The sequence below is a fragment of the Cajanus cajan genome, chromosome 2 (assembly GCF_000230855.2).
Source record: "Cajanus cajan strain Asha chromosome 2, NIPB_CcT2T_4, whole genome shotgun sequence".
Classification (NCBI taxonomy): domain Eukaryota; kingdom Viridiplantae; phylum Streptophyta; class Magnoliopsida; order Fabales; family Fabaceae; genus Cajanus; species Cajanus cajan.
Genome location: NC_138518.1, coordinates 54,479,414 through 54,507,103, shown reverse-complemented (window position 1 = coordinate 54,507,103; position 27,690 = coordinate 54,479,414). Strand labels below are relative to the sequence as shown.

At 29.6% G+C, this 27,690-nt stretch overlaps 1 protein-coding gene across 1 annotated transcript; it reads right to left on the bottom strand.

Annotated features, from left to right (window-relative positions):
- Positions 1–9,838: 9,838 nt before the first annotated feature.
- On the bottom strand, positions 9,839–12,547 carry LOC109788295 (glycerol-3-phosphate acyltransferase 1). Its single transcript, XM_020346985.3, has 2 exons — positions 11,718–12,547; positions 9,839–10,896 (listed from the first exon to the last, which is right to left on the bottom strand). The coding sequence occupies exons 1-2, from the start codon at positions 12,438–12,440 to the stop codon at positions 10,024–10,026; spliced, it is 1,596 nt and encodes a 531-aa protein (XP_020202574.2). The 5' UTR covers positions 12,441–12,547; the 3' UTR covers positions 9,839–10,023.
- Between the last annotated feature and the right edge of the window lie 15,143 nt (positions 12,548–27,690).

Sequence of the window (27,690 nt, the reverse complement as noted above, 5' to 3'; positions counted from 1 at the left end):
TATGAATGCGATGACATGTCAGATTCGGGGCTGCGCAAACGTGTGCAACATGGTGCGGTGCAACATGGTGCAAAAAATGATGCGTAGACCTTAAAATTGTCGGACCCAAATGGTAGGTCTTGTGTAGAGTGGGTTTGACTGGTTTATAATTTTCTGGTCAAAGTATGAATTATGAAATTGTTATAAGGTTTTTATTTATTTATTTATTTATTTGACCTTTATGTATATTAATTCACATAGAGTATGACCTCCCCAAAAATAAATAATATATAAAAAATAATAAATTAGAAATAATTTATAAATATAATTTTTTTAATTAAATTATACTATTAATTAAATGTATAATTTTAAATTTATTATTTAGCTCTTACTATAATTTAAATTATTTAATTATTAAAATAATTAATTTTTATTTTAATATTAATTAAAATTAAAGTTTTAACTTTATATATATATATATATTTTTATTTTTTTTTTTGAAAAAAAATGTAATAGGCAGGACGAAAAGTTATAAATACCTGAGTCTGATTTATCAATATTTATGTATAATTTATTAATATTTGTTGTTAATTATTAAATATTTAAAATTATTTTTGAAAATTATATATTGTTAAAATTTTTAAATTATTAAAATTTAACAAATATTCATTTTTAATAAAATTTAATATTAAAATATAAAGTTTTTAAACATATATTAAAAATACATTCTTACAAAGTCTTTTGAAAAAATCTTAAAAGTCATCAAACTTTTATAATGTCTTTTAAAATTTACAAGATTTTTTTATGCTAAAAAAGTTAAATAAAATCTAGGGGGTGTATTGGATTAGAATTTTAAAGGACTTTTTTAGTTAAAAAAAATCCTGCGGATTTTAAAAGACTTTGCAAGATTTTCATGACTTTTAAGATTTTGCAAGATTTTACAAGACTTAAAATCAGGATTTTAATGGATTCTGTGAGATTTTGTAGAATTTTCGTGGATTTTTGACATTTGATAAGATTTCAAAAAAAATTTCATACATTCAAATTTAAAGAGTCAAAGACAAAAATAATAAAAAAATATCTAGATAAATAATAATAATAATAATTCTCCATAATATCATATCCTCTTAAATAGCATTCACCCACATATTCATAGATATACTAGTCCTCCAAGCATTAACGTCTTCTCGCTCTTGCTCCTGGATTTGAATAATAGGCTGAAAAGTATGATCTTCATTAACCCGTAACGTTGAAGATGAAGGTTCATCTACCGCTTCATAGTTTTCTTTCTCTTTTCATTTTCCTTTATTATTTCCTTGTGAGTCTCCCATTTGAATTACTAAAACAATATATGTTGAAAACTAGTTATATAAATAATTATGGATAAAAGACAAAATCAATAAAATTATATTATTATTTTTAGAAGCACACTAATCATATAAGATTGAATATATATTGGCTATTCAAATGGATCAAATACCTCAGTCATTATAAAAAACATGTAAAAATAGAAATAGAAACATAAGATAATTTTTTATATAAAAAAAATCAGTATAATCGATACTGAGAAAATATTTAGATATATAATTTTTTTTATATAAACCGAAGTATTTAGATATAGAGAATATATATATATATATATATATATATTATTTTAGTTATATATTATATGATAATTTTTAACGATATTTATTGTGAGACCCCCACCTTTCTTTTTCCCATTTTCACCCTCACCCACTAATTCACTCTAACTCTCATTTCTCTTTACCCACTCTCGTCTCACTCTCAAATTTTTCACTCTTCTCCCTTGGATCTTTGTTTTGGCTGCTACAAGGTGGTGGAGCTGAGTGAATTGGGTTGCTAGCTGGTGTTGGATTTCTCTCTTCTTCTTTCTCGTTCGTTCAAGCTCACCTCGTTTTCTCTTTGGTTTCTTCCTGGAGCTTGGATTCTCCACCGAGGTAAGGGAAGCTAGTTTTGGTTGTCGGATTCTCCATCGAGGTAAGGGAAGCTAGTTTTGGTTGTCATGTTTGGTTGAGAATGAGTCTCAGAAACTCATTAACTGGTTGTTGTTGAATGATTCTTGGTTGAGATTGCTGAAATGGAGTTTTTGGGGTTGTTGCGGTTATGAGATAAATTTGGGATTTTACTTGTTTGATGGTTGCATGTTGAAAATGAAGTGTTTTTCGTAATGCTTGATGAAAATGTGGGTTTTTGGTTGGTTTTCATGTTGGATTTCTGGTTGTTTTGCAGGGTTGGGTGAAATTTTCGAACTTGCTGGAGTTGCTGCTGAGCTTCGCGCTGAGCGCAGTTCTTTGCGCCGGGCGCATGGCTACCAGGGAACTCTATTTAGGCAAGCCCGCCAGGCGCAATGATGGGTGCGCCAGGTGCGCTTGGGAATGTGGGTCTCTGGCTAGTCCGCGCTGGGCGTGACTTGGACCGCGCTAGACGCGATACCAGTTGTAACCTGTTTTGAGCTTTTTGATTCTGCGTTGAGCGCGACCCTTGTCGCGCTGGGCGTGAGACTCCTTGGGAGTCTCTGCCTTGAGGGCGCTGGGCGCAATTTGAATTGCGCTGGGCGCGAAACCAAGGGAGGTCTCTGCCTTCCCCACGCTGGGCGCGAGTTTAAGCACGCTGGGCGCGTGAGACTCCATGGAGTCTCTGCCTAGCATGCGCTGGGCGCAATTGGTATTGCGCCAGGCGCGTGTGAGCCTTGGGCTCTCTGGCTGGGTCCCGCCGGACGCGGGCATGCTTGCGTTGGGCGCGCTAGCCCCTGGTGCTCTCTGGTTGTACCGCGCTGGGTGCAACCACGAGTGCGCCGGGCGCGGAGGTGAGATTCCACTAAATGCTGTTAGAAGTTGTTTTATGTTGAGTATAAGCCGAAGTTGATGAATATGATGTGATGATTAGTAGAAAATGTTGTTTGATGATGTTGAGCTGTGTTAGAAGTATATTGCTGTAAGACGTTTAGATGTGCCGTAAGATGATATGCTGTGTTGATTATAGTTGAGGATGTAGAATTGTCATGTTAAGTTGTACTAGATGTTTATTGCTGAGTTGAACCGTATCAGATGTATATTGATAAGCTGTGCCGTGCTGTAAGTTGTTGTTGCTGCATGCTGTAAGATGTGCTGTGTTGGATGCTGATATAAACTGTTGTAGGCCGTAAGGCTGAGTTGTTGTAGGCCGTAAGGCTGAGTTGTTGTAGGCCGTAAGGCTGAGTTGTTGTAGGCCATAAGGCTGAGTTGTTGTAGGAGATCTCCGAGATGATATGCGTGACGACACATTGTGTGCTTATTGTTGTTTACGCTGTATAGTTGATGAAGTGTTTATTGATGATGTGCTGATAAGTTGTAGTTGTTCATTTTCATGTATACGTTTATATGCTGATTCTTTTCACTAGCTTACCCTTTGTTGTTTCCATGTGGTTTGGACTGCGATGATCATGCTATGTATAGGAGCAGAGCATGGATAGGTGGTGACTAGTGGTGAGTCTGCAGCTGGCAGGCGGAGCTGATCCTTGTTGATGTTTTGTTGTTTCAGCTACTTGGTGTAGTAGCTTTGGTTGTATTTTTGTACATTTTGAATCTAGTCAGACTTGGACCATGTATATATGTATATTCTAGACACTATATGTATACACTTGCTCCTTTCTGTCCGGTTTTCAGGTGTACTGTGTTGTGTGTAGTGATCAGCCGGGTCGTTACATTTATAAATGTAAATTATTCTAACAAATATTTTAACAATATTTCCTTTTTTTAAAAATAAGTTAATGAAGGCATAAATTCTAAACCTTCAAAAATTATATACTGCAATTATGTTAATTTTCTTTTTTTAAAATATAAAAAAAAACCTAATTTCACAATATAAAAAAAATTCATAGTAAAAAAAATAAAATAATTGTTGATTCATAAAAGGAGGAGGGATAAGAATAACAAACTCAAGGTAAGGAGAGAGATCGCAATTTTTATGCTGAAAGGGTTTTTCCGCAACTAAGATTTATTTTCATCTCATTCTACTCACAGAAATCCTAACTCAAATTCATCTTATATATATATATATTGTAGAGATTATGATATCAATTTCATCTTTCACCTTTTCATTTTCCTGACGTGCGTTATAAAAAAATTACCACTTAAAAGTTGAAATTTCAAGTATTTTTTTGTGTTATATAAAGGAACAAATTCAACTGCATAGAATAAAATAAAGCAAGTCAATTAAAGAGAATGAACAGAAAAATAGAGCAAGTCAATGACACTATCATTTACATATCAGAGTTTCACAAAATAGGAGAATGAAATGGGAACAATACTACAATATTATATATGAGCAATGAACAATAGTGCGGTATTATTAGCAGAGAAAAAATGGAGAAGACAGGAGTATAGGAAAAAAAAAGATGAAAAACTCACTTGAAAATTCTTGAAACACTTGAAAAGTCACTTCAAACAATCCTTCAAAATCTGATGGGTTTAGATGAGATTGTTTTATGAATTTGGTATTTATAGATAACACTAGAAAGTCCTTCGAAATCCCTCTCACACAACAATCCTTTAAAATCCTTATATTTTTGAATACCAATAGATTATTTTTAAGTTGTAAAAAATCTCAAATAAATACCAATGGATCTTAATGGACTCTTTAAAAAATCTTAAAAATCCAGATTGAATACCACTGGATTGTTTTTAAGTGACATAAAATCTTGATTGAATACCAATAGACTTTTTTACTCAAAAAAAGTCTTTTAAAATCCTATGAAATCCTAAACCAATACACCCCCTTAATCTAATATATTTTTTAATTGAATAATATATATTCAAAAGACACAATAATTTAAAAAATTAATTGATTCTTAGGTATTTTATTTTCTTGTTTATAATGTTAAAATAAAAATTGTTTCTATATATTTTTTTTTCAAAAATATCATTGAAAGAATAAAATGTTTAATTTATTAAACTCAAATTACAATAATAAATATTCTCAAATGTAATATCTATCAAATTAAATTTTTAAAGACAATTTAACCTTTCATATTTGTTGTAACACTATTTTAATAAAACTACCAAACATTAATTTATTGAATATAAAATATTCCTTTCATTTCTCATTTGAAAAAAAAAAAACCCATGCGCACACACATATAAAAGAAAACAAAATTAAATGGAGTCATTTCAATAAAATAAAATGATAAATACTTTCCCTCAATAAATCTATAATAAAATTTGAAATTGTTAAGAGTGCTTATTTATTCTCTAAATTCAATACCTAATTAAAGAATTTTGATGTTGAATACTTTTTTAATTTACAATTTAATAGTGTATTTGCATAAATAAAATTTTTATAAATATGTATATGCAAATAAAAAATATATATTTTTAATGATTTTTCAAATAGATATTATATTGATCATTAAACTACTTATTTTTTTTCCTTATACCTCTGATAATTTTTTATGGATAGTTATGTGAAAAATAATATTGAAACTAAATAAAAAAAAGAAATATATAAAAATAGGTGTAGAAAAAAAATATACATTTGAAAAATTCATAATTTATAATTATTTTATTTAAGACCTTTCTTATGATAAAATTCAAATAATTATTTGTTCAATTTATTTGGATGAAGTTCGCCCAAATTTCTAATGACAAAGAAATTATAGAGAAGATAGAAAAAAAAAAGTAAAATAAAATGCATAAAAGTTATTAAAAATATGCTAATAGATTGTGAATATGAATAATGAAGAAAAATAATAATAAGTGAATGAATAAGTGATAAATAAGGTCTCCTAAAAAAAAGTGATAAATAAGATGAATCTAAAAGGGAGTATGGGTGAATAAAAGTTTGTAGAGGTTTTGTAGCAATTATCTGATGTCATTGAAGAAATGTAGTAGAAGAAAAAAGTTGAAAGGAAAATGAAGATGTGACAAAGAACTAAAAAAGAGTGAAAATTAAGAAAACTCTAAAAATGCTCTGTAGCAATTTCCTAATGTCATTAAATCAATATAGGAGAAGAAAAAAAGGAAAAAAATGAGACAAAATGAATTCGTCATATCATATCATATATGAAATATAGATAAATAATGTGAACATATAACATATTTTGCGGGTTAATAGAATTGAATGTGTTAATTATGACATAAAAGCATTATAATTGACATTAATAATTATTAAAAACAAACATGTAACATATTGTATATTTAAAAGAGGTTCAAATCACCAAAACAAATTGTATAAAGACCTTATTACCATTCAAAGGAGTGAGAAAAAAGTATGGAAACTACCACCTACACTCCCACTCCCCCTCCCCTCCACACACACACAACAAATATATATATATATATATATATATATATATATATATATATATATATATATATATTATTTTAGTTTCTTTTTATTCTTTATTATCACTCACATGAAGATAAAAATATCATTTTATTATTATATGTATTTAAGAAATTAATTATAATAAATTGTCTCATAAATCAATTCTAAACTTGAATTTGAATATACAATTATATTTTAAAAAAGTTAAAAATAACAATAATTTCACTATTATATGCATTTTTTTAATGATATTTCAAATTTTTTATTGAAAAATTATGTGTTTAATCGATGTAATTCAATTTATTAAATGTTAATAAATTTATTTTATAATTAATAGAAAATATTTGAATTTTAAAAAGCTAAAAAAAATTTAAGAAAAAAAATGAGCCCAAGTTATGTAGTTTTGTTGTATATTTTGAGATTCAAAAGGTTAATTAATTTGTGAAATTATTTTAAATTAAATTTAAATTCAAAACAATTATTTTGTTAATTACAGGTTTTAAAACCTAATAATTAAAATTAGTTTTAATAAGATATAGTAATCCAATTGAAGTTTTAATTAATTAATTATCAAATATTTTAAAAATTAATTAATTTTAATTTTTATGATTAATTATAGCCACAATGATTAGTATCTCCCTTATATAAATACTTAGAATTAGTATGAGGTATTGAACATGATGGAATAACACTAAGGCCAAGAAGTCCAAACGGATAAGTCCTACAGAACAATGTATTACATGCCTCAAGAAGTCCTATAAGTTAATTTTTATTTTGGCAAATTAATCAAGTTGTGTATTAATCTTAAAAGACTAAAACTTTGAGAGATGGAATATATTATATTTTTTATGTTATATTATTTGTTTGGGAACTCGATCACTCACCTTTAGTGGAGTTTCCACTCTTAACCACATTTTTTTCATTTACAAAATTCAAACTTGAGACTTTGCCTTAAGAGATTTAATTTAGTACCACTCAAACCAACACTTGTTGGCAGGGAGAAAATATTATATAATAAAATAAAATAAAATTTCAAAAAATTCTAACTCTTTACAAAATGATAACCACAAAATTATGTAGTTGCCTTTTTAATTGTAGGAAATTTTTGACCCTCTTAAAACAAGTCAATAGATTTACCGGCAAAGTGAAACCATACATTAATTGGAAGACCAATAAATTTATAAACTAAAAGACATAGGATATAAGTTATAAGATTTTACAAATTTTTGCCACCTAATTTTTAAAATTGTACATTTTGCTACTTAATTTTAAACTTTTGCATATTTTGTCATCTTGTTTATCATCTATTTATCTCCATTTGTTGATTGATATGTGACATGTTATCTGCTTATGTGACACATAGGCTAATAAACTTAAGGACTAATAGTGGTAGCTAAGGGAAAAGATTAAATATAATTACCCATACCTCTTCTCAAGAAAGTGAATTTTTCGGGGATGAAAATTTTTGTTGTTGGGGAAGTTTTTATACCATGTTTTTTTCCACATAATTATGTATATTTGTGATATATGTAGTTTAGTGTGATTTTTAATGATGTTTATGTTGTTTTGCCTATGTTGAGGTGTGAGTTAATGTTGAGATAACCATAGACTTAAGTTATAGAGGATATAACTTAATTGTGAGCACAATTTAGATGGTAAGTCTTTGACTTGCAGACGCTGGGCATTGGTTGTGGTGCACCAGGCGCAAGACTCCTAGGAAAGCCTCTGACTTTAGGGCGTCAGGCACAAGAGGAGCTGCATTGGGCGCGTGAGCACCACAGAACACCCTGTTTCTCTGGTGCTGGGCGTGGGCTTGGTCGTGCTGGGCACAAGTTGTATGCTGGAAAAGGAGTTGATTTTGTTGATTAAGTTGTTTATTTTTAATGATGTTATGGTGATGTAGAGATATATAAGTTGTTTATGCTGTAAAGTTGTTAAAGTTTCTTATGAAAGTTGATTTAAAGTTGTAAGTTGTTTAAAAGTTGTTAAGTTGCATGAAAGCTGACTATAGCTGCTAAAGTTGTTTATTGAAGTTGTAATGTGATGCCTATTGTTGTAAAGTTGAATAAGATGTCTATTGTTGTGAAGATGTAAAGTTGGGGACATACGGTGAAGATATATGTCCTATATTGAGATACATAGTACTAAGGTGATAAGTTGAAAGTTATTTTTAAAGTTGAATCCCTTAGTACTATGTGGACAACATGGAAGTAGTCGATCCATGTTATGGTTGAATGACCAAATAAGTAAGGTATATAGTTAGAGATGCAGTCTTTGACTGGGTACTGGAGGTTACGTGGTACTTGGACGGTAGTGGACGGACTAACTTCACATGTGGATTGGTGATGTAAGCCAAGGCCATGGTAGACTTATACCCAAATCCTTCTGTCTTGATAGTAGTACTGAACCTTTGAGTCTAAGTGGCACAACTGAACAATCAACTATTGTTGTCTATACCTGGTTCTCTTCAGAGTTCCTAACATTGTCCCATACCTGACCCGACTGAGATAAGTCTAAAGTTGGATTCGGTAGGGTTTATGCCACCTAAATTACTCAACTTCAATTGTTAGAGATCTCGTAGTTGTATATGCATGACGACACATTAGTTGATATTGCATATGGTATCATATATGTTGATGTATTTGTTGCATTTCAAGATAAGTTGAAAATTGACACGTTGCACTTTATTGTTGCTTATTATATGATGATGTTGTTTTATGATGATTATTGTTGTGAGCTTACCTTGATTGTTTTCCTTGTGGTTGGAACTGTAATGACTATACTTTGGTATGCGAATAGATCAGGGGTAGATGCTTGATAGTGTTAGGAAGGCAGGCTTTTGATTGAGACTCAGCCAAGGAGTTGATATTTTGTTGTTCATATTGTGATCGGATGCCTAGTTGTTTTGTATAGGATATTATATTTGTCACTCAGTTGTGACTGTATATATATATATATATTATATGGGATTTAGTTGTGCATCTCATTATATATATAACTGTATGATCAAGATGTTTTATTTTATGCATAAATTTGTATGGTATGGGCGGTGTTAACTATACACTATCCATTGACACTATAGATTGTGTGAGACCTATCAGATCATTACAATATAAATTCAAATCAACGTATAAAAAATAATTTTAATAATTATTTATCAATTTGAATTAATGAAACAAAATATTAAATAATTTTCAAATTTTTTTAAAAATATGCAAATTAAATCTATACCATAAGAACTTTTAATTTAAGGATTCAATCGTCAAATTTCATGCAAAAGATGAGTTATTAAATGTAATAAAATTACCAAGATTTACTCTTAGAGATAACTAGATTTGATATATATAAACTTAACACTCAATAAATAGCATAATATTGATTATTTCACATCACTTTTTTTCACTATTATTTTACACATTGAAAATCTCTTTTACTCTTTTTTTTTTTTAATGTATGAAGTGATTGGACATTTTGATTAAAAAATATATATAAAAAGTAATGATAAAAAACATTTCTCCAAATTAAAACCGTGAAATTTCAAATGAATAACACAAACTTCATATAGAAAATCTTTGACTCTCTCTACATATGAAGCAATTTGACATTTTACGGGAAAAAATATATAAAAGAAGTGATGCTTTAGTTAATTATAGCAACAATTGTCCAAATTAAAACATGATGAAATCAAATGATCAATTAAGGGCAAACTCCAGCCACTAGCTAACACAATCTCCTCCCCTTCTTTTCTTGAACAACCCCTTCATTCCCAGCCAGCATCATATACTTATCCCTCCTTGTGAGGTTGGTGCACTCAAATCCCAATGCATCAGCCAGCTCTCTCTGTATATAATTTGCCACCTCATGACTAGACCTTCCACTAGCACATGTGAGTTCCTTAGGAACCTTTTCAAGTATCTCAATATCATACCTAGGCCAAGGGTTCATGAAGAAGAAAATAGGGTCCAAGACTTTTAGTCCACTTGCTGTGGTCCCATAGAACATGGTCACTTTTGCATTCATAGCCACAGGCACAATCTCATCAGCCAGCTCAGCAAACAAGGAACTGAACCTTAAAAGATAGGGCTCCCTACAAGTTGTCCCTTCAGGGAACACCACCAAGTCCCCTTCACTCAGCAGCCTCCTCATAGTTTCCCCATCTTGTTTTCTGTCCCTTGTGAGACTTATGGTCCTAATAGGGGCTATCATCTCAGACACCTTGCTCAGGCTGTATGTGACAGCAGTCAAAGGCCTTCCCAAGAATATGCTCAGAAAAATTGGATCCAAGAGAGTCCTATGGGTGCATACATACAGTACCCCTTTGTTTGACTCTGATCTTTGGGGGTTGTTGTCCTTGAAATTCAGACCTACACCACTCCATGCTCCTAGTGGTTGTGTGAATCTGCAACACAGGAAAACACCCAGAAAAATTCTATAAATGGCCAACAGAAATCCAATTGGAAGCCACATGAACATAAAGAGGGTGGCTGATGGAGTAGGTAGAAATGCTAGTCTTCCATCGTGAAATATTAAAGGCTTTGGATATTTGTTCCTTGGCATCACTTTTCCCTCTGCATTGCTCATCACATAAGCTTCCTGTCATTATCATGCAATTAGAGTCAGGCATCATAATTACATAATGTTGTTTATTAGCAACGAAAATAACAACCCAAATGTTTATAAATTTACCCCGATTCCTACCACTAGACTGGCTTAGTTGTTACAATGTACATAAATTGAATTAAAGAAGTCTGGACACGTAGCAAACTAAATAAATGAGATTAAAATATACATTATATTTTACCAACTAAAATAAATATACTGGTAGGTTAAACAACAACGTACAACTGTGGATTAACACAGATTTTATTGTAACGATTGCTTGGATTTTTTATTTTTTATTTTATATATATAATATTCAAATGGTTTCAATTTCCTATTTTGTCTGCTGACATGTTCCCTGGTTCTTAGGCGGTTACCAAAAGTCAAGAACACTAACACAAAGGTTAAACAATACCAGACTTCATAATTTATGCCATATAATATATTTGAACTTGAGAAAAATTGGACCTTCATTCGATATCCTATAAATTATTTTTATCTTTTACCATTTGGATACATGCATCTTAAAAATATACCTTGAGTCTCGTTTCTGTGTTCACAAAATATTTTCTATTCTTTTATACCCTCACAGTTTTACATTCATGCATTCTTCACTACTCTTTACATGTAGTGTCAAATTTTCTCTCTCCTCTTGATTTGTTTCAAGTAATTTGACATTTAACCAATCATCAATCATGTGAAAGTGTGAAATCATTTTCTATGTTCAGAATAATATGGAAGCTAAACAAGATAGCTAATATTGAATACTAAGATTAACATATATATATATATATAGCTTCTAGCCTCAGACATACCTTGCAAAGAGACAGAAAAAGATGATCATGAAGACTTGAGTTAGCAATCCCAAGGTCCGGCTTTAAATCTCCAAAATAATCCATTAGGGCTTTATGCTTGACAAGCAAACCAGAATTAGAGAGAAAACCAGTGAAGTAACATCCAGCAGTGTGCAACTCTGTGGCTACAACAGCATCAGCATTCAAATACTCCTTGAGAAACCCTTCCACCATCACTCTAGGCATAGTGGTGAAGAAAACCCTAGACCCTACAGAATCCACTACCTCATAGGCCTCAAGGTTGAGGTTCTCCAAATAAAACTTTGGCAAAACTGCCCTTGCAGTGTTTTCCATGTCCTTCATTCTGAGTCCACAAAAGGAGATTAAGATCATGACCCTAAGCTTCATTTCATAGCTCAAAATCCACAGTATAGGGCATGAACAAAGCAAGACAAGTGCCCTAAAAATGCTTCCACCTTCAAAGGCAACCAGCATGAAGTAGGGAAAGAAGGAAGGGGTCCTTAAGAGGGCTTTGTGGAAGTCACAAACAAGTGTGTGTGAGCCTCTACCCTCCAAACCACACGTGGCAATATCAGGGAAAGGTTGTTGCAATGGTTTAGGTGAAAGATCGCCCCAATGAAATCCATAGCTTTTCATTTTCGTTGCAACTCCATGACATGATTTAACAAGCACCTGTTTCATGACCCAATTTGCAAGCCTTGGAAGCACCAAGGAGGGAGCCATTTTTTGAGTCTAATGTTTATGACAATTGAAATGTAACAAGAAAATAAATGATATGTTAAGATGAGAGAGTCAAAAGGTGGAGAATGGCTTTTGCCGTGAAGAGGGAGATAGAAGAGAATATTTATAGTGGGTGAAATGGAATGGTGCAAATTCATTATTGAAGGATTGTTTTACATATTAATTATTTAAATGTGACTGTTTTTAAATTATTTATATTTTTAAAGTTTTGAAGTTATTTTTTAGAGTGATATGCATCATAATAGTTCATATGACATGTGACATTTTTTTTTAGTTATAAGAATCATGAAATAAAAGTTGTTTCGGTCGATAATGATGTAATTCAAGTTATTATTAATAGTAGTGATATAAGGTGACAATTTCTTTTTTGTCCACAACGATCTCAATAAAAATTTATTTTTTAAATTTTATAGGCCAGAAAAAGTAGAATTTTTTTTTTGAATTTTAATTAGGATCACTATGGACTACAACAATCTCATTTAAAATATTTGTATAAATTTTTCTAAACTTATAATTTGTTTTATTTTTTAACATATTAACCATTTTAAGTTTTTTAAATTTTAATTGGGATCATTATAGTGACCCTAGTTAATTTTTTTTTTTTTAGTTTTTAAAGTAGTCATTATAATCCATACTGACCCTAATTAAAATATCTTTTTAATTTTCTTAAAAATACATTTTATTTTATTTTTTAACGTATAATTTATGATTATACAACCAATATAGAAACTTTACAACAACAAAAAATTCCAAGACCACTAACATAAAATATAAAAATTTATTTTAAAAAATAGTTAAGAGTATTTTTTTTAAATTATACAATATAAAAATATAAATAAATTTCATTTGTAAAAATTAATCTAACAAATATTAATATTTTATAAATAGAATTTTTTTTATATAAATTGTTTGTAGCAATATAAATTATAAATTAATAAACTAGTTCTCAAACTTTTCTACTATGGTTACTTTGACATCACTGTGGAGCTTTTTATTTGTTTGCAACCTACCATTTGCAGCAACCTACCATATGCAGCGACACTTGTCCGTTGTGAACTTCAATAAATTAAAAAAGTATACCACAGTGAAAGAAATAGCATAACTATTAAAAGAGTGCATTACGAAATTACTCATGATAAAAGAAGATTTTAAGACGATTTACAAGTGATAATGTTTATTCAATAGTCAAGTTTATGTGGCGATGTTGTTATGAAACATGGTGACTTTAATTCCTTTTAAAAACAATTATGGTCAAAGTATTAGAAAATTAGAAAGATCTTTTTTAAAAATGCTTTTTTAATAAAGAGTATTTTTTTAAAAAAAATTTAGACATGTATATTTTTCAAACCTAAACTCTAAACATGTATATATATTTTTTCAACTGGGAAACGCATACTAAAAAAAAAAATTAATTTTTTTCATAAAATCATAATAATATTTACTTCAAGTAGTTATGGGTTATAGTAACCCAAAAAAAAAAAAAAATTAAAGTAGTTATAAATCATAGTGATCAAAATTAATAAAAAAAAGTTTTTGGAATTATTTGATAGATTGTTACAGTTGATAGTGACATTAGTTTAATATGATTAAACTAGAACTACTAATTTTATTTATAAAAAAATCATAGCATATAAATTACTATAACTCATAATGATATCATAATAAATAATCTGAAAGACGTAAATAATTTTAAAACAATCTTATTTAAATAACTAATTTATAAATGAACTTTACAAAGATCAATCAGTTATGCAAAAAACATGAAAACTTGATTATTTCATATGTTTTTACTTATTATTATTTTTTATACAATAATTATTTTATGCACAAAATTTAGATACAATTTCAGGTATCATAATTAAAGTTTCACCTTCGTAGTCCGCAGTTTCCATTAAATGATAACACGGATGGTGACGTATGCAATTTTTATTGAAAAACAACATGTAGAACTAAATATAAATTTTGTCCTTTTATAACCATTTATCACACATTATTTTAATTAATCTCTTTCTATTATATCATTCATCTTATTGCAAACTTTTCTTTTCCTTTTTCTCATGATTATAAAGAAATAGTAAGAATTTATTTCATAAAAAATATTTCCTGTGGTTTCGTTACTCTTATAGGATGAGAGAAATGAGAATGAAAAATATAGGGGGAAACATAAAATAAAATAAAATAAAAATATATTGTTTAGATAAACAAAAATAAAAATAAACACATTTGTATATAAACACAGTAGAGAAAATAAAAAGAAAGAAAGAAATCACATTTAGTTTTTTTTTTTTGTCCATGTAATCAATTTATTTTATTTTTAACAGAGAGGAAAATGAAAATTAAATTTCTTTCAGTGCCTCTCCATTATTTCCCATGCAAAGTCATTACATGGAGACAATTTTTTAATAGTAAGATCTTCGCAAAATAAATTTCTTTCCTCTTTATATCAAACAAGTAAAATCTTTTAATTCTATCTTCTGTTTATTTCTAGTATTTATTTCTTACCTTTCCATGGAAACAAAACAAACATAACAAGCTATATAAAGAAAGCATAAAAAGAATAATATGAAACAAACATTTTTTGTAGCATAAGGGTTAGTTAAACTTAAAAGACATTGCTTTCTCCAACTTCATGCATCGATCTTTCCTATCTTACTTTATTGTTTTTTTCTAATTCCATTTTGGCATTGTTTTTACTAGGCCACTAACATGTATGAAAGATGGTCGATCGAAGTAAAATAATTTTCATTAAAAGCATGGAATTTTTATCTCCTGTATTGAACATAAGGCAGGTCAAAATGTGCGCGACATGGAGAGAACACGAAAGTAAAGTAATGACCTAAAATTAAACAAACTTTAACCTATTTGATAATATATTTTGTTTTCTAATAATATCTTATTATTGAATTTTTTTTTAATAATAAAGTCAAATGTTAAACTAGAGACTTCTTATTGTGAGACCCGTGCCTTCCTTCTCTTCTTCTCCTTCTCAACTCTCACTAAACTCACTTACTCTTTCTTTTCTCACTATCTCTTGTTGATCCTTTCTTGGTGGTGGCCGAATTGATTCATAGGTGCGGAGTAGGTGATTGTTTCTGAAGCTGTGCGGAGCCTTCTCAAGTCTCTCATTCTCCCCTTTACTTCTCCTCCTCCTTCATTGTCGTCTTCCTTCCCGAAGCTAGGAGCCGTTGAACCGAGGTAAGGGAAGTTAGTAAATTCCTTTCTTTTGTCGCTGTTTTTGGCTGTGGATGAGTTCTAGAAACTCACTAGATGCTTATTGATGGTTGATTCGTGGCTGTGTTGAATGAGAACTTGTTTTTGGGGGTTTTGGGGTTTTTGAGAAAATTTGGAGAAATCCTTGATTTGTTGTTGCATGTTGAAAAAGGTAGTATTTTTGGGTTCTTGGATGGAAATGTGATAATTTGAACCGATTGCATGTGCCTGGGAAGTTGATTTGTGCAGGTTTGATGAAATTTTTCGAACTGGGGAGAGTTCCCGTTAGAATTCGCGTCGGGCGCAGTTCTTCGTGCTGGGCGCGACTTGAAATGGGAAGTTTCTGGGTGAATCGCGCTGGGCACGATGAGGACAGCGCTGGGCGCAATAGAATTTATAGGTCTCTGGGTGAGAATTGCGCCGGGCGCGCACTTAACGCGCTGGGCTCTCATTTGTGTTTCAGAATTTGACTTTATAGTCTTCATAAAAGTTGTAGCCTTGGATGTCAGCTTTCCAATGGCACTGGAATCACTCAAAAAGGAGTTTTAGAACTCCAGATATGGCCGTTTTAGTAAAGAGGGGTCAGGCTGCCAGCTTTACCTATAGCTGTTGCGGTTTTTAGAATATTTAACAAGGTAGATGAATGAATTAAGACTTGGTGTATTCATGAGAGTTGTAGGAAATTTGATTATCTTTCATATGAGATAAGGATGAGCATGGTAGGAGTAGTATAACTCATGATGTGCTATTTTCTGTGAAGGTTGCCATTTTCCATTTAGTGATTTGGTTAAGTTTAAAGTTGTTTTAGGTGCTTAGGTTGATTGGTGTTGTTTGGGTGGGTAATTTGACAAGATAGATGAGTTGTAAATAAGAGGATTGGGTCGTAGTATGTGTTGAACATGTCGTACGTTGTGAAATTGTTGATCATGCTATTTTATGTTGTTGATGATGAAATGCTACGTTGTAATGGATACATACGTATATGCTGATATTGGTGTGCTGCGCTGAGCGCGGCCCTTGTCGCGCTGGGCGTGAGACTCCTTGGGAGTCTCTGCCCTGTGGGCGCTGGGCGCAATTTGAATTGCGCTGGGCGCGAGACCAAGGGGAGGTCTCTGCCTTCCCCGCGCTGGGCGCGGGTATGGGCATGCCGGGCGCGCGAGACTCCTGGGAGTCTCTGCCTGGCATGCGCTGGGCACGTGTGAGCCTTGGGCTCTCTGGCTGAGCCCCGCCAGGCGTAGGCATACTTGCGCTGGGCGCGCTAGCCCCTGGTGCTCTCTGGTTGTACCGCGCTGGGCGCGACCATGAGTGCGCCGGGCGCGGAGATGAGAAATTTATATATGTTGGTTAATGTTGTTTTATGCTTAGTTGAGTTGTAGACGAATATAATGTGATGACTAATGGATGATGTTGGTTGATTGATGTTGAGTTGTATATTTGTGTTGTGCTGCAAGTTGACATGTTGAGTTGTACAATTGAGTTGTGTTGAAAGTTGATGTTGAGTTGTACAGTTGTGTTGTGTTGCAAGTTGATATGTTGAGTTGCAAACGTTGTGTTGTGTTGAATGTTGATATGAGTTGCTGTAGGCCATAATGGCTGAGTTGTTGTAGGCCATAATGGCTGAGTTGCTGTAGGCCAAAATGGTTGAGTTGCTGTAGGCCATAATGACTGAGTTGTTGTAGGCCATAATGGCTGAGTTGCTGTAGGAGATCTCCAAGTTGATATGCGTGACGACGCATTGTGTGCTGATTGCTGATTATGTTGTAAGATCGATGAGTTGTATGCTGAAAATGTGTGCTGTTATGGCTAAATAATGTGGTACTTTAAATGAATTTCGTTAAGTTGATTGATGTGTTGAAGTGCTGTGCTGTGCTGTGCTGGGTTGTGCCGAGTTGGGGGATATTATAGTCGCTAAGTCGGTGCTGTTGTTAGCCACATATGTGGTGCTGATTCTAACCGCTAAGGCAGTGCTGATATTGCCGCATTGCGGTGCTGATATTGTTGAGTGGTATAAGCTGTATAAGTGTGCTGATAATTGTATCTGCTGTTTATTTATATTGATATATATATATATATATATTTGTATGTTGAATTTTAATTACACTAGCTTACCCTTTTGTTGTCTCCATGATGTTGGACTGCGATGATCATACTATGTATGGGAGTAGAGCAGGGATAGGTGGGCATCTAAGGATGAGTCTTCGGCGGACCAGTAGAGCTGATCATTTTTGTGACTATTTTGTTATGTAGCTACTTGGGATAGTAGCATTGATTGTACTTTGTGTTGTACACTCTAACTCTAGTCGGATAGACACTTTGTATATATTTATATTCTAGACCCTATATTTATATACTTGTCCTTCTGTCTGGCGTTTCCGGTGTACAGTGGTGTGTGTAGTGACCAGCCAGGTCGTTACACTTTAGGGTGTGCAGTGGTGTGTGTAGTGACCAGCCGAGTCGTTACACTTATCAAAGAAATATAGTTCAGTTGATCGAGTAAAATGCGTAAATGTTATAAATTCTCCTTAATAATATAATTTAGTATATATACATACTAGAGTATATATGTGCTCAGATCCGATAGATTAAAAAAAAAATAGAAACTTCTTTTTATAATATAATTTTGTATATATAAATACTAGAGTAAATGAGGCATGAACTTGCCGTTATATAAAAACATTAAAAAAAAATAATAAGATGAGAGATGGGGTAATTGTGTAAGTAATAATGAAAAGTTTTTTTTTTCTTTTTCTTTTCTACATGGAAAGTTTTCATTTATAAAATAGATAAGTATATAACGGATGTTTTCATTTTACACATGGGAAGTTTTCAAATCTTACGTGAAAATGGATAATTACGAGGGAGTTGCGTACCTCAAAGATTGAGGAGTTTCAATACATTTTTATGTAAGTTCATAAAAAATCTATAAAAAATTAATTTAATTATAAAATGAAAAAAATCTAAATTATATTTATAAAATAAAAAGTAAGATAAAATTATAGAGATTAAAATTACAAAATTTCAATAATGTTATAAAACATTAAAAAAGAAAAGAATTAATAAATAGTAGAAATAAAAAATTATTAATTATAATATAGAAATTCAAAAATTTAAGACAAAAAGACAAAAATATACTTAAAAAATAATTCAAATTAAAATATAGAAATTCAAATATTTTAAGTGAAAAGAGAAAAATATACTTAAAAAAATTATTAAAATTAAACTATTTTAATAATATTATTACAAATAAAATTAAAATATATTTAAAAATTAAAAGAATAAAATATTATAAATATTATTTAAATAAATTATTAAAAATATAAAATATAAAATAAAATTATAATTACAACTATACTGGTACCCTCTCAAACAATGTGAGTACCATAGAATTTCTCTAATTACGAAAGGTAAAAAAATATAAAAATTAATTATTGTATTGAATGTACATTGGTTGAATTAAATGTAGAAAAAAGTAATTATTAAAAAATGTACGTGTTTTCTTTATATAAATGGTATAAATGTTTTGAATTAAGTTTAAAATATATATAAATTTTTATCAACAAAAAATATTACAAAGATACCAATAATATTCAAACTTAAAAAAACTTTATTTTGAATTAATATCTCCACCACTAATATATGCATTTAAAGAATTTAATAAACCAACACATGATAGTATGCATAAATATATATTATAATTTATAAATTAACTACATTTTTTTTAAAAAAAAATAAAATTTATGTATAAATACACTTAAAAAGATTAAAAGGGTCGAAGCCCACCTTCTTAAATGTCCGTCTTTACTTATATTAAATTTTTCTATTGAAAATTTCAATTATTTAAAACTATTTTTAAACTCTTTCTTCTTCTTCTTCTTCTTTTTTTTTTTACAGAATTTTTAAACTCGTTTATATAACAGTATTTTTTATTATATTATTTAGCTTTTAAAAATTGTAAAATAAATATTATACACTTTATATTATGAGAAAAGTCGTGAATAGTATTTTAAAATACTTAATAATAAGTAAGATTTATATATTTTTTAATAAAATAACCTTTGGTACTTGTTCAATGTTTTTCTTTTGAATAATTAATAAGTATATTAATGCCACTTATTGCCATATGTCACATTGCACTGTAATGTGTTTATGATTGTACCTTTTGAACCATTTATTCGTAGAGCATGTGCCAATTCATGTAAAATAAATAAATAAATAAAATTATGGCACCTACTGGTATGCACCACGATAGGGACAAAGATAGAAACGAGGGATGATAAAGGTAATTAACTCTCAAAAATATTATTCACCAAAACTTTTTATAACTTAAAAAAAAACTAAGAAAAATGGAATGAGGATAAAATACATGAGTAGACACATTCTTGATGATAGGGGAGTCATGTCCCAAATTTTTATTCAAATATATATATATATATATATATATATATATATATATATTATTTTTATATGAAAATCAGAAAATAAATAAGTTATTTAATATATATAAATGGTAAATATTTAATATTATGTGAGTAAGAAATTATCAAATAGTCTGACACTATTATAATCTCAACGGATTAATTTTTACATAATAAGTATAATCAAAATATATAATTACTTCTTGTATCATATAAACACAAACTGAAAGCGTAGACGATTTTAATATTTTAGAACTACATAATAATATTTTTATTGAGCTTTTAAAAGAATCATGTATCTTGAGCAAAGTAATGTGATGCAACTTGTTTAATTATGAGAACTATAGCTATATTTATTTTTATGTTTCTATTGTTTTTAAAATTTTTACATTATTATATTAATATGTCACGTGTTGTCTTTTTAATTGCACAATTTTACTACAAGCTTCTTTTTAAGTCTTTATATGTTTTTTTTATACGATGAAATTGAGGGTTGCATAAAATAACTAGATGCAAAATTATTGTATGATAGGTTATTTTATTTTATTTTATTTGCAAAACGTAGAAAGGGTAAAAATTTTCTAAATGAAATTATGATAAATAGAAACAAATTTATAAATAATTTTTTAATCAAATTTTATTTCAGCTGTCCCAATTATTTCCTCCGAGCACTGCCATTGACTAGACACGTGATATATATGTAACACACAAGAGATATCGAGAAAAAAACGAAGGATGTGAAAGGATGGCAATGGGCTCCATGGGGCGGGTAATAGTAAATCTATCCCGTTCTATTAGATGAAAATTGGTCCCATACATACCTCATATCCGCGCGAGTATCCATTAAGCGGGTATTCATGAATTTCTTGAATATTCACGGACATGAATATTTATAAATTTTTTAAGAAATTTAAAAAATTATATACAAATAATTTTAAGTTTATATTTAATGTCATTAAAATATTAAAAATAAAAATTCAATATTAATTTTAAACTTGTATTTAACGTTAATTTTGTTGAAATAATAATAAAAATGCAAGATAATCAATAACTTAAAATACATCAATCTTACAAGTAAGTTAAAGTCTCATAATAAAGCTACAATAATTTAATCTCATAATTCCGAACGAAAGTAAATAACTTAAAATACATAAATCTAATTGGTTCAATTAAAGTTAGAAAATTAATCAAATTACATCCATATGCTTAACACATGTTGGTAACTTATTCATCAACCTTACTTTTGTAAGAAAATAAGATGAGAGAGTGTAGTTTTAGGGTTATGTGATATAAGGATAATTAGGATATTTAAGAAATATTATTAAACGGGTACCCGCGGGTATGGATATCATCATACCCGCCCCCACCCCATTTATAAACGGGTAAAAAATTATCTGCGGGTACCTAATTAACTTATCCATTTATTATCCGTAGAGAATTTTATTAGCAGATACCCGCGGGTGCGGGTATTTTTGCCATCCCCAGATGTGAATTAAATATTTACATTCTAGCAGATAATTATGCAAAAGGCATCAAGTTTTTTTTTTTTTAATTATAATTCTCTTCATAATAGTTTACAATTTTTTAATCTTAGTTATTTAAGTATAATTAAATAAATTATATTTATGCTTCTCAATATTTTATGTGTATCACTATTAATTTTATTAATTTAGTTGATGTTATATTTAATTATTGTAAAATCTAAGGATTTAGAATATTTTCTGAATATAGTTGGTTATGATTTGTTTTCAATTAAAATCAAAGTTGACCAAATTTCAAGGAAGATATATAAGATTTTCCTTAAAAATAAAACTTTATAATTTTATTTCTTTAAAAATTTAGAGAGAAGTCGGTGTTATAAAATAATGTGATAATTTATGTTTGTTTTAAGTACTTTATTAATCTAATTAATTTCTTGATTATTATATAAAGAATAATATTAAGATTTAAGAGTCATAATTGCGCGTTTTATAATTTTTAATGGAGTAACTAATGGAAGACTATTATAATAATATGGTAGAGGCTCCCTAATATTGCCTATAAAAATGTTTGTGGTATTCCATTGTTTAATGAGTTTAAGGAAGTACAAAGACCAGAAGAGCTCCTTCTATTTCTCTAAACGTCTAAATATTGTTACATAATTAGTAGTTTGGTAATGATGACTACAAGGGATAGTTTCCACTATTACTCATTATAAATTAATTAAAGTTTTATTTTTCTTACATTTGGTATCAGGGCCTATTTTGTAGCCTTGCTATTTAACTTATTTTTTGTTTGGCTAGTAATTTCAACTAATGAGTTTAATATGTTTCTTTCTATTGAATATTTATTACTCCTTAATTGTTACTCCCTCCGTTTTTTATTCATAGTCGTTTTGTCAGAATTTGTCGTTCTTTTTTCATTGTCATTTTACTAAAATCAATGACTTATTAATTTTTTTCTCATTTTTACCCTTGATAATTAATGTATGTTTACCGAACAATGTGTCTATTTATTTCTAATGTCTACCTATTTTTTCTCCAACTACTATGTAAAGTTAATATTACATTTAAAAGGACAATATGTTTCCAACGAAATACTATAAAAAAATAGAGGGTAGAATAGGAAAGTAAGTAATAAATATTTTTGAAAACTAAAATATCAATCATTTTTTTAAGTCCCGTGCAAAATCTTAAACGACTATGAATAAAAAACGGAGGGAGTATTGATGTAATTATTGAGTATAATGTGGTTTTGATCGTAATATGACAAACATGACATGAATGACTTTGAAGATTTCAGTAAATGGTCAAATTATCTTATTTTATGTTAGTAGTGTTTTATTCTGCAATTGAAAAACATTAGTGATGATTAATATTAACCATTAAACAAAAATTATTTAATAGACAAAGCTTGCAACAATTACTTTTAACTCATATATTTTGTCCTCTATGTTTGCTAATTGATTTTTACTATTTTATTGGTTATATATTCAATTAATAGAAGATTAGAAATGTATGATGGATCTTGCTACAATCTTAATAGGTATAGTTAATTATTATTATTAGTAGCAATTTATTACCATTGGGATAAATTGTTAATTATGTCATGTTGACAGTAATTAATTATGTTACTTTGGAATTTATAAAGATTATCTAAAGGTATTTGTTAATTTAGTTGCTACGTACATATTTTATTACCTAATAACGTGTCTGTCAAATCTTGATGATTGTGAGAATATAAAGCTTACAAAATTGTAATAGTTTTCTATTTTTGAAAACTTAAAAAAAATATTTATTTAGTGATACATATAATTTTAATTAATTATTGATTAGTCATATCATCTTTGATTAATATTGAAATTATATATCTTGTTACTTAAAATCACATAAAGAATTAGACATAATATTGTGATTAATTATACTTAAATTTAATAAATTTTATCTTACATGAATTATTGTTGCGTGTATAATCGGTTAGGATAAAATATCAAATTATATTTCTTAATTTACCCATAAAGATTAAGAAAAGGAGCATAATTTGATAATTTTGTCATAAGGTTGTGTGATGAATCAAATTGAGTAAAGTTTTATTAGTTCATAGGCAAGTTTTATGTATTCATAGATTTATACACAATTTACATCGATCTCATATTATGAATAATGAGAGACTATGTTTAAATTTTACAATTATGTACTTTACAAATGTTTCTATTGTAAATTATGATAAAGGATTCATTTATGAATTAATATATGAATTACATATTTAGGAGTAGCCATAGCATCCCAGACAATGTAACAAAAAAGTTATTTTATATGGAATAAATAATTAAGGTTATATGCTAAATGCCATGATAGAATATTTCTATACTCATAAGCATGATTTATTTTATTGTGCTATTTATTATCCATATATTAAATTTGTAAATTATGCACATGTTTTGCATCAAAAGTTCTGAATTGACTAACTTATGAATTATCATAGTATTAATATTATATTATGAATATGATATATATTTTATCATCCTATACAGACATTCTAAAAGTTAATGAGAGTCAAAAATTTCAAATAAGTGAAAGTGAGTTATCGACAAGTGAAATTTGAGAAAATAAAGGGGAGTATATGATACTCTTGAATATCACTTTAAAGAAAAAAATTGTTGGATGCTATGAGATTATATCACAGGCATAATGTTTTTGTTCTTAAAGTTGTCAATTTTATTGAAGAATATTAAAGGTGGAGGCCAGACAAACAAATTGACATAAAGTAGATATCAAAAGCAAACTAATTTCTATTGAGTATATAGTTGCATAATCAATGACCCAATAAAAGATTGTTAGCTACAGTATTTTAGGATCATATATTCATGGGCTTGAATTAAAGTTTTTTTTTTTATATATATTTTATGACTTTGTGCACACTAAGTTTTTCATATAAAGATATGATTCATTTGAATCAATGTATTATGGACCTATTTCAATTATTAGAAAGTATTATGCATTGTAATACATGGAAAAGAAGTGTTTATCTTAAAACATAACTGTCATGATTCATGTATGATAATTTCTATATAGTTTTGAGGAATTTCAAGCTTTAAGTTAAATGACCATATTTAGTTGTTGGTGATAGGGATAATCTCTAAAGAATATATGAGCCAAGCAAGAGAATGTTGAAAAAAAATAATGTACATCATATAATTTATGTTTGGTTTAATTACCTTATTAATATAGTTAATTAGTCGATTATAAGGAAAGACAAAGACTAGAAAAGCTCTATCTATTTCTCTAAATGTCTAAATATTGTTACAATTTAGTGGTTTGATAACAATGATTACAAGAGGTACATTTATGCTATTATAAGTTACACATCAAGGTTTTATTTTTCTTATAATTAGATGTAACATTGTAAGTTTTTATTTAATAATTTTTGAATTATTGATTTAATTGATTGTTATGATTAGTTGATTACTTGTTGCAAAAGTTTAAGGATTTAGGAACCCTAATAAGTTATGAAGTTTCTTTGAGAAGAGGTCAAGTTGACCAATAGGATAGGGTATATAAGGTTTCTTTTAAAACTTGAGTTTCATAAATTCATATATTAAGAAAATTAGAAAGAGTCTAGAGAGAGGAACTTTGGAACCATAAGCGACCTTACTTCCTTCTGATTCCATAGTTGACCTCTGATCCATTTTAAGAGTCGATTGGAGTTGTTGTGCTTAGATTCAAGCTGGAGGAGCTTCGAATTAGAATTTTGATGTGTTGTGTGGAGCTTCTAAGAAGAGCTTGTTTTCTTCTTCCTTTTTCCTTTTTCTCTTGAATTTTGAGATAAGGGAAACTAGAAATCAATTCCTTGTTGATCTATGATGTGCATGTTGTTTGAATTTTGTTGAATTTGTGGTTGTATTGATTGTTTGAGATGAAAATTTAAAAGTCATAAGTTTTGGTGTTCTTGATAGTAATGAGAAGGACTTAATGGATATTACTTTGTAATGGTTGCACATGGCTTTTGCAGTTGTATTTGAGTTTCCTGAATGTATATGTATGAGTTGGTGCATTGCATGCTTGGACTTCATGAGTTTTAGGTTTGGAAAGCCAAATTCGTGTATCTGTTAAATGTAGAATTCATTATTGCACTAGACCTAGATTTAATTAAGGTGTTGGGCATGATGTAGGCTAGAAGCTCTCAACCTCATTAGCGTTGGACACAGCTAAATAAGAGTGTTTACATATTGTATGTTGTTAGTTCTTTATACATTGATATAGGATGATGTATATAGATGATTAAACTATTGAAAGTTGTAAGTTGAGTTTCATGTTGTATATAGTGTTGAGAATGCTTAGGACATTATGTTGAGTTGTGTTGATTGATATAGGAAAAGAGGAGAAGTTTTTTTTTTAAATTGAATATCCCATTGTGAATATATTGTTTTCTGGGGCTCTATGAACTCAGTTGTTAAAAACCCTTCTTGAGAAGTTCACTCTAAAAGTGGTTTGTTAAGTTTCCTTTAGACCTTAGTTGATATGGTATGGGGGCAAGATTGAGCATACTATCTACAAGTGACCATGATATAGGGGCCAATTTTAGCTATATTGATTAAAAACAACCAAATGTTAATATGTATGGGGCCATGTCGAGCTATATGAGTACAAAGTGACCAAACTAAGTAAGGTACAAGGTCGGGGGCATAATCACTAACTAAGTACTGGAAGAGGTATATTATTTAAAGGGTAGTCAATGAACTAATATCATAGGAGACTTAGTTATGCATGCTAAAGTCGTGATAAGTTCATATCCAAATTGTTCTACCTTAATAGAAATACTAGATTTTTCTAGTTTAAGTGGCGAAATCTATAATCCATGTGAATTTTTATCCAAATTAGTTATTGATCTACCCAGCCCAAAAAGACTACATTGTTAGTTGATTTGGTAGGGTCAAACCACTTAGATTTCTCACTTGTATTATAAAAGATCTCTTAGTTGAATGTGAGGCAACACATGTAGGTGATATGTTGTGCATATGTGGTTGATATATTGAGTTGTGTGGTGCATATGCTATGTTGTTATGTGGATAAGTTGTAGTGTTAGTTGTGTTGCCTAAGTTGAAGAATGTGTTGTGTTGTTATATATATATATATATATATATATATATACACACACACACACACCATATTGAGATGGTGATGATTGTATGATGATGTTGTGAGTTGAGAACATGTTGTGTTGTGTAGATTGGTTGCAAGTGGATAAATATTGATGTTGTTTAAGTTGTTGTATAGCTAGTTAATACTTCTATACCATGTTATTTATTTTGAAATATTAGCTTACCGCTATATGTTTCCTTGTGATTGGACTACGATGATTATATTTATATTGAAGTAGGGAAAAGATATGTTGGAGAATGAGTCTTTTGAGGCCATTTTTTATGATGGTGGTGTTGAGCTTTTGGGCTACTGTGATGTAGTTGATTTAGTAGTGTTGTTTGACTAATAACCTAAGGTTATATATCCAATAATGGATTAATGTACATATATATGCTTGTATAGTTATTAAGTTGTTTGCATGTTTTTTCACATGTGCATATTATTATACATATATTCAAATACTACTTGCATGTTAATCCTAGGTAGTTAGATGTATGTTTCTACTACTAGTTGTTGAACTGTAAAGTGTAAGGACCTGATAGGTTGTTACATTGGAGAAGAGAAATCTAGAGCCAGAGAGATTTCCTTTTTCTCTTGAGTGCACAAATGAGTTCTAGAGCCTTCCTCGGAGTGAGATTGAGTAGTCATGTAGAGATTCAAAGCTTTTGGAGTTGAGAATTAGAGACCTTAAAGTTGTTGTTCATAGTTCCTTAAAGGATCTCATCCTTATTTTTCTTTTTCTTCTTCCTCTTCTTCTTCTTCCTTTATTCTAAGTGATCGAAGGTAAGGGCTTATAGAGCGATTATTGATTATTTGAATATGTTGAATTATTGCTTGAGTCCATCTTTTGTGATTGTGTTATTGATTGGAGAAGTGAAATTTTTTGCTACTTGGGTTTTTGGTGGTTTGGATATCCTTTGGTGATTTTGGAGTGATTGTTGGTTTCATGATGAAATTTATGGTATATATGAGTTGCTTATAATGTAT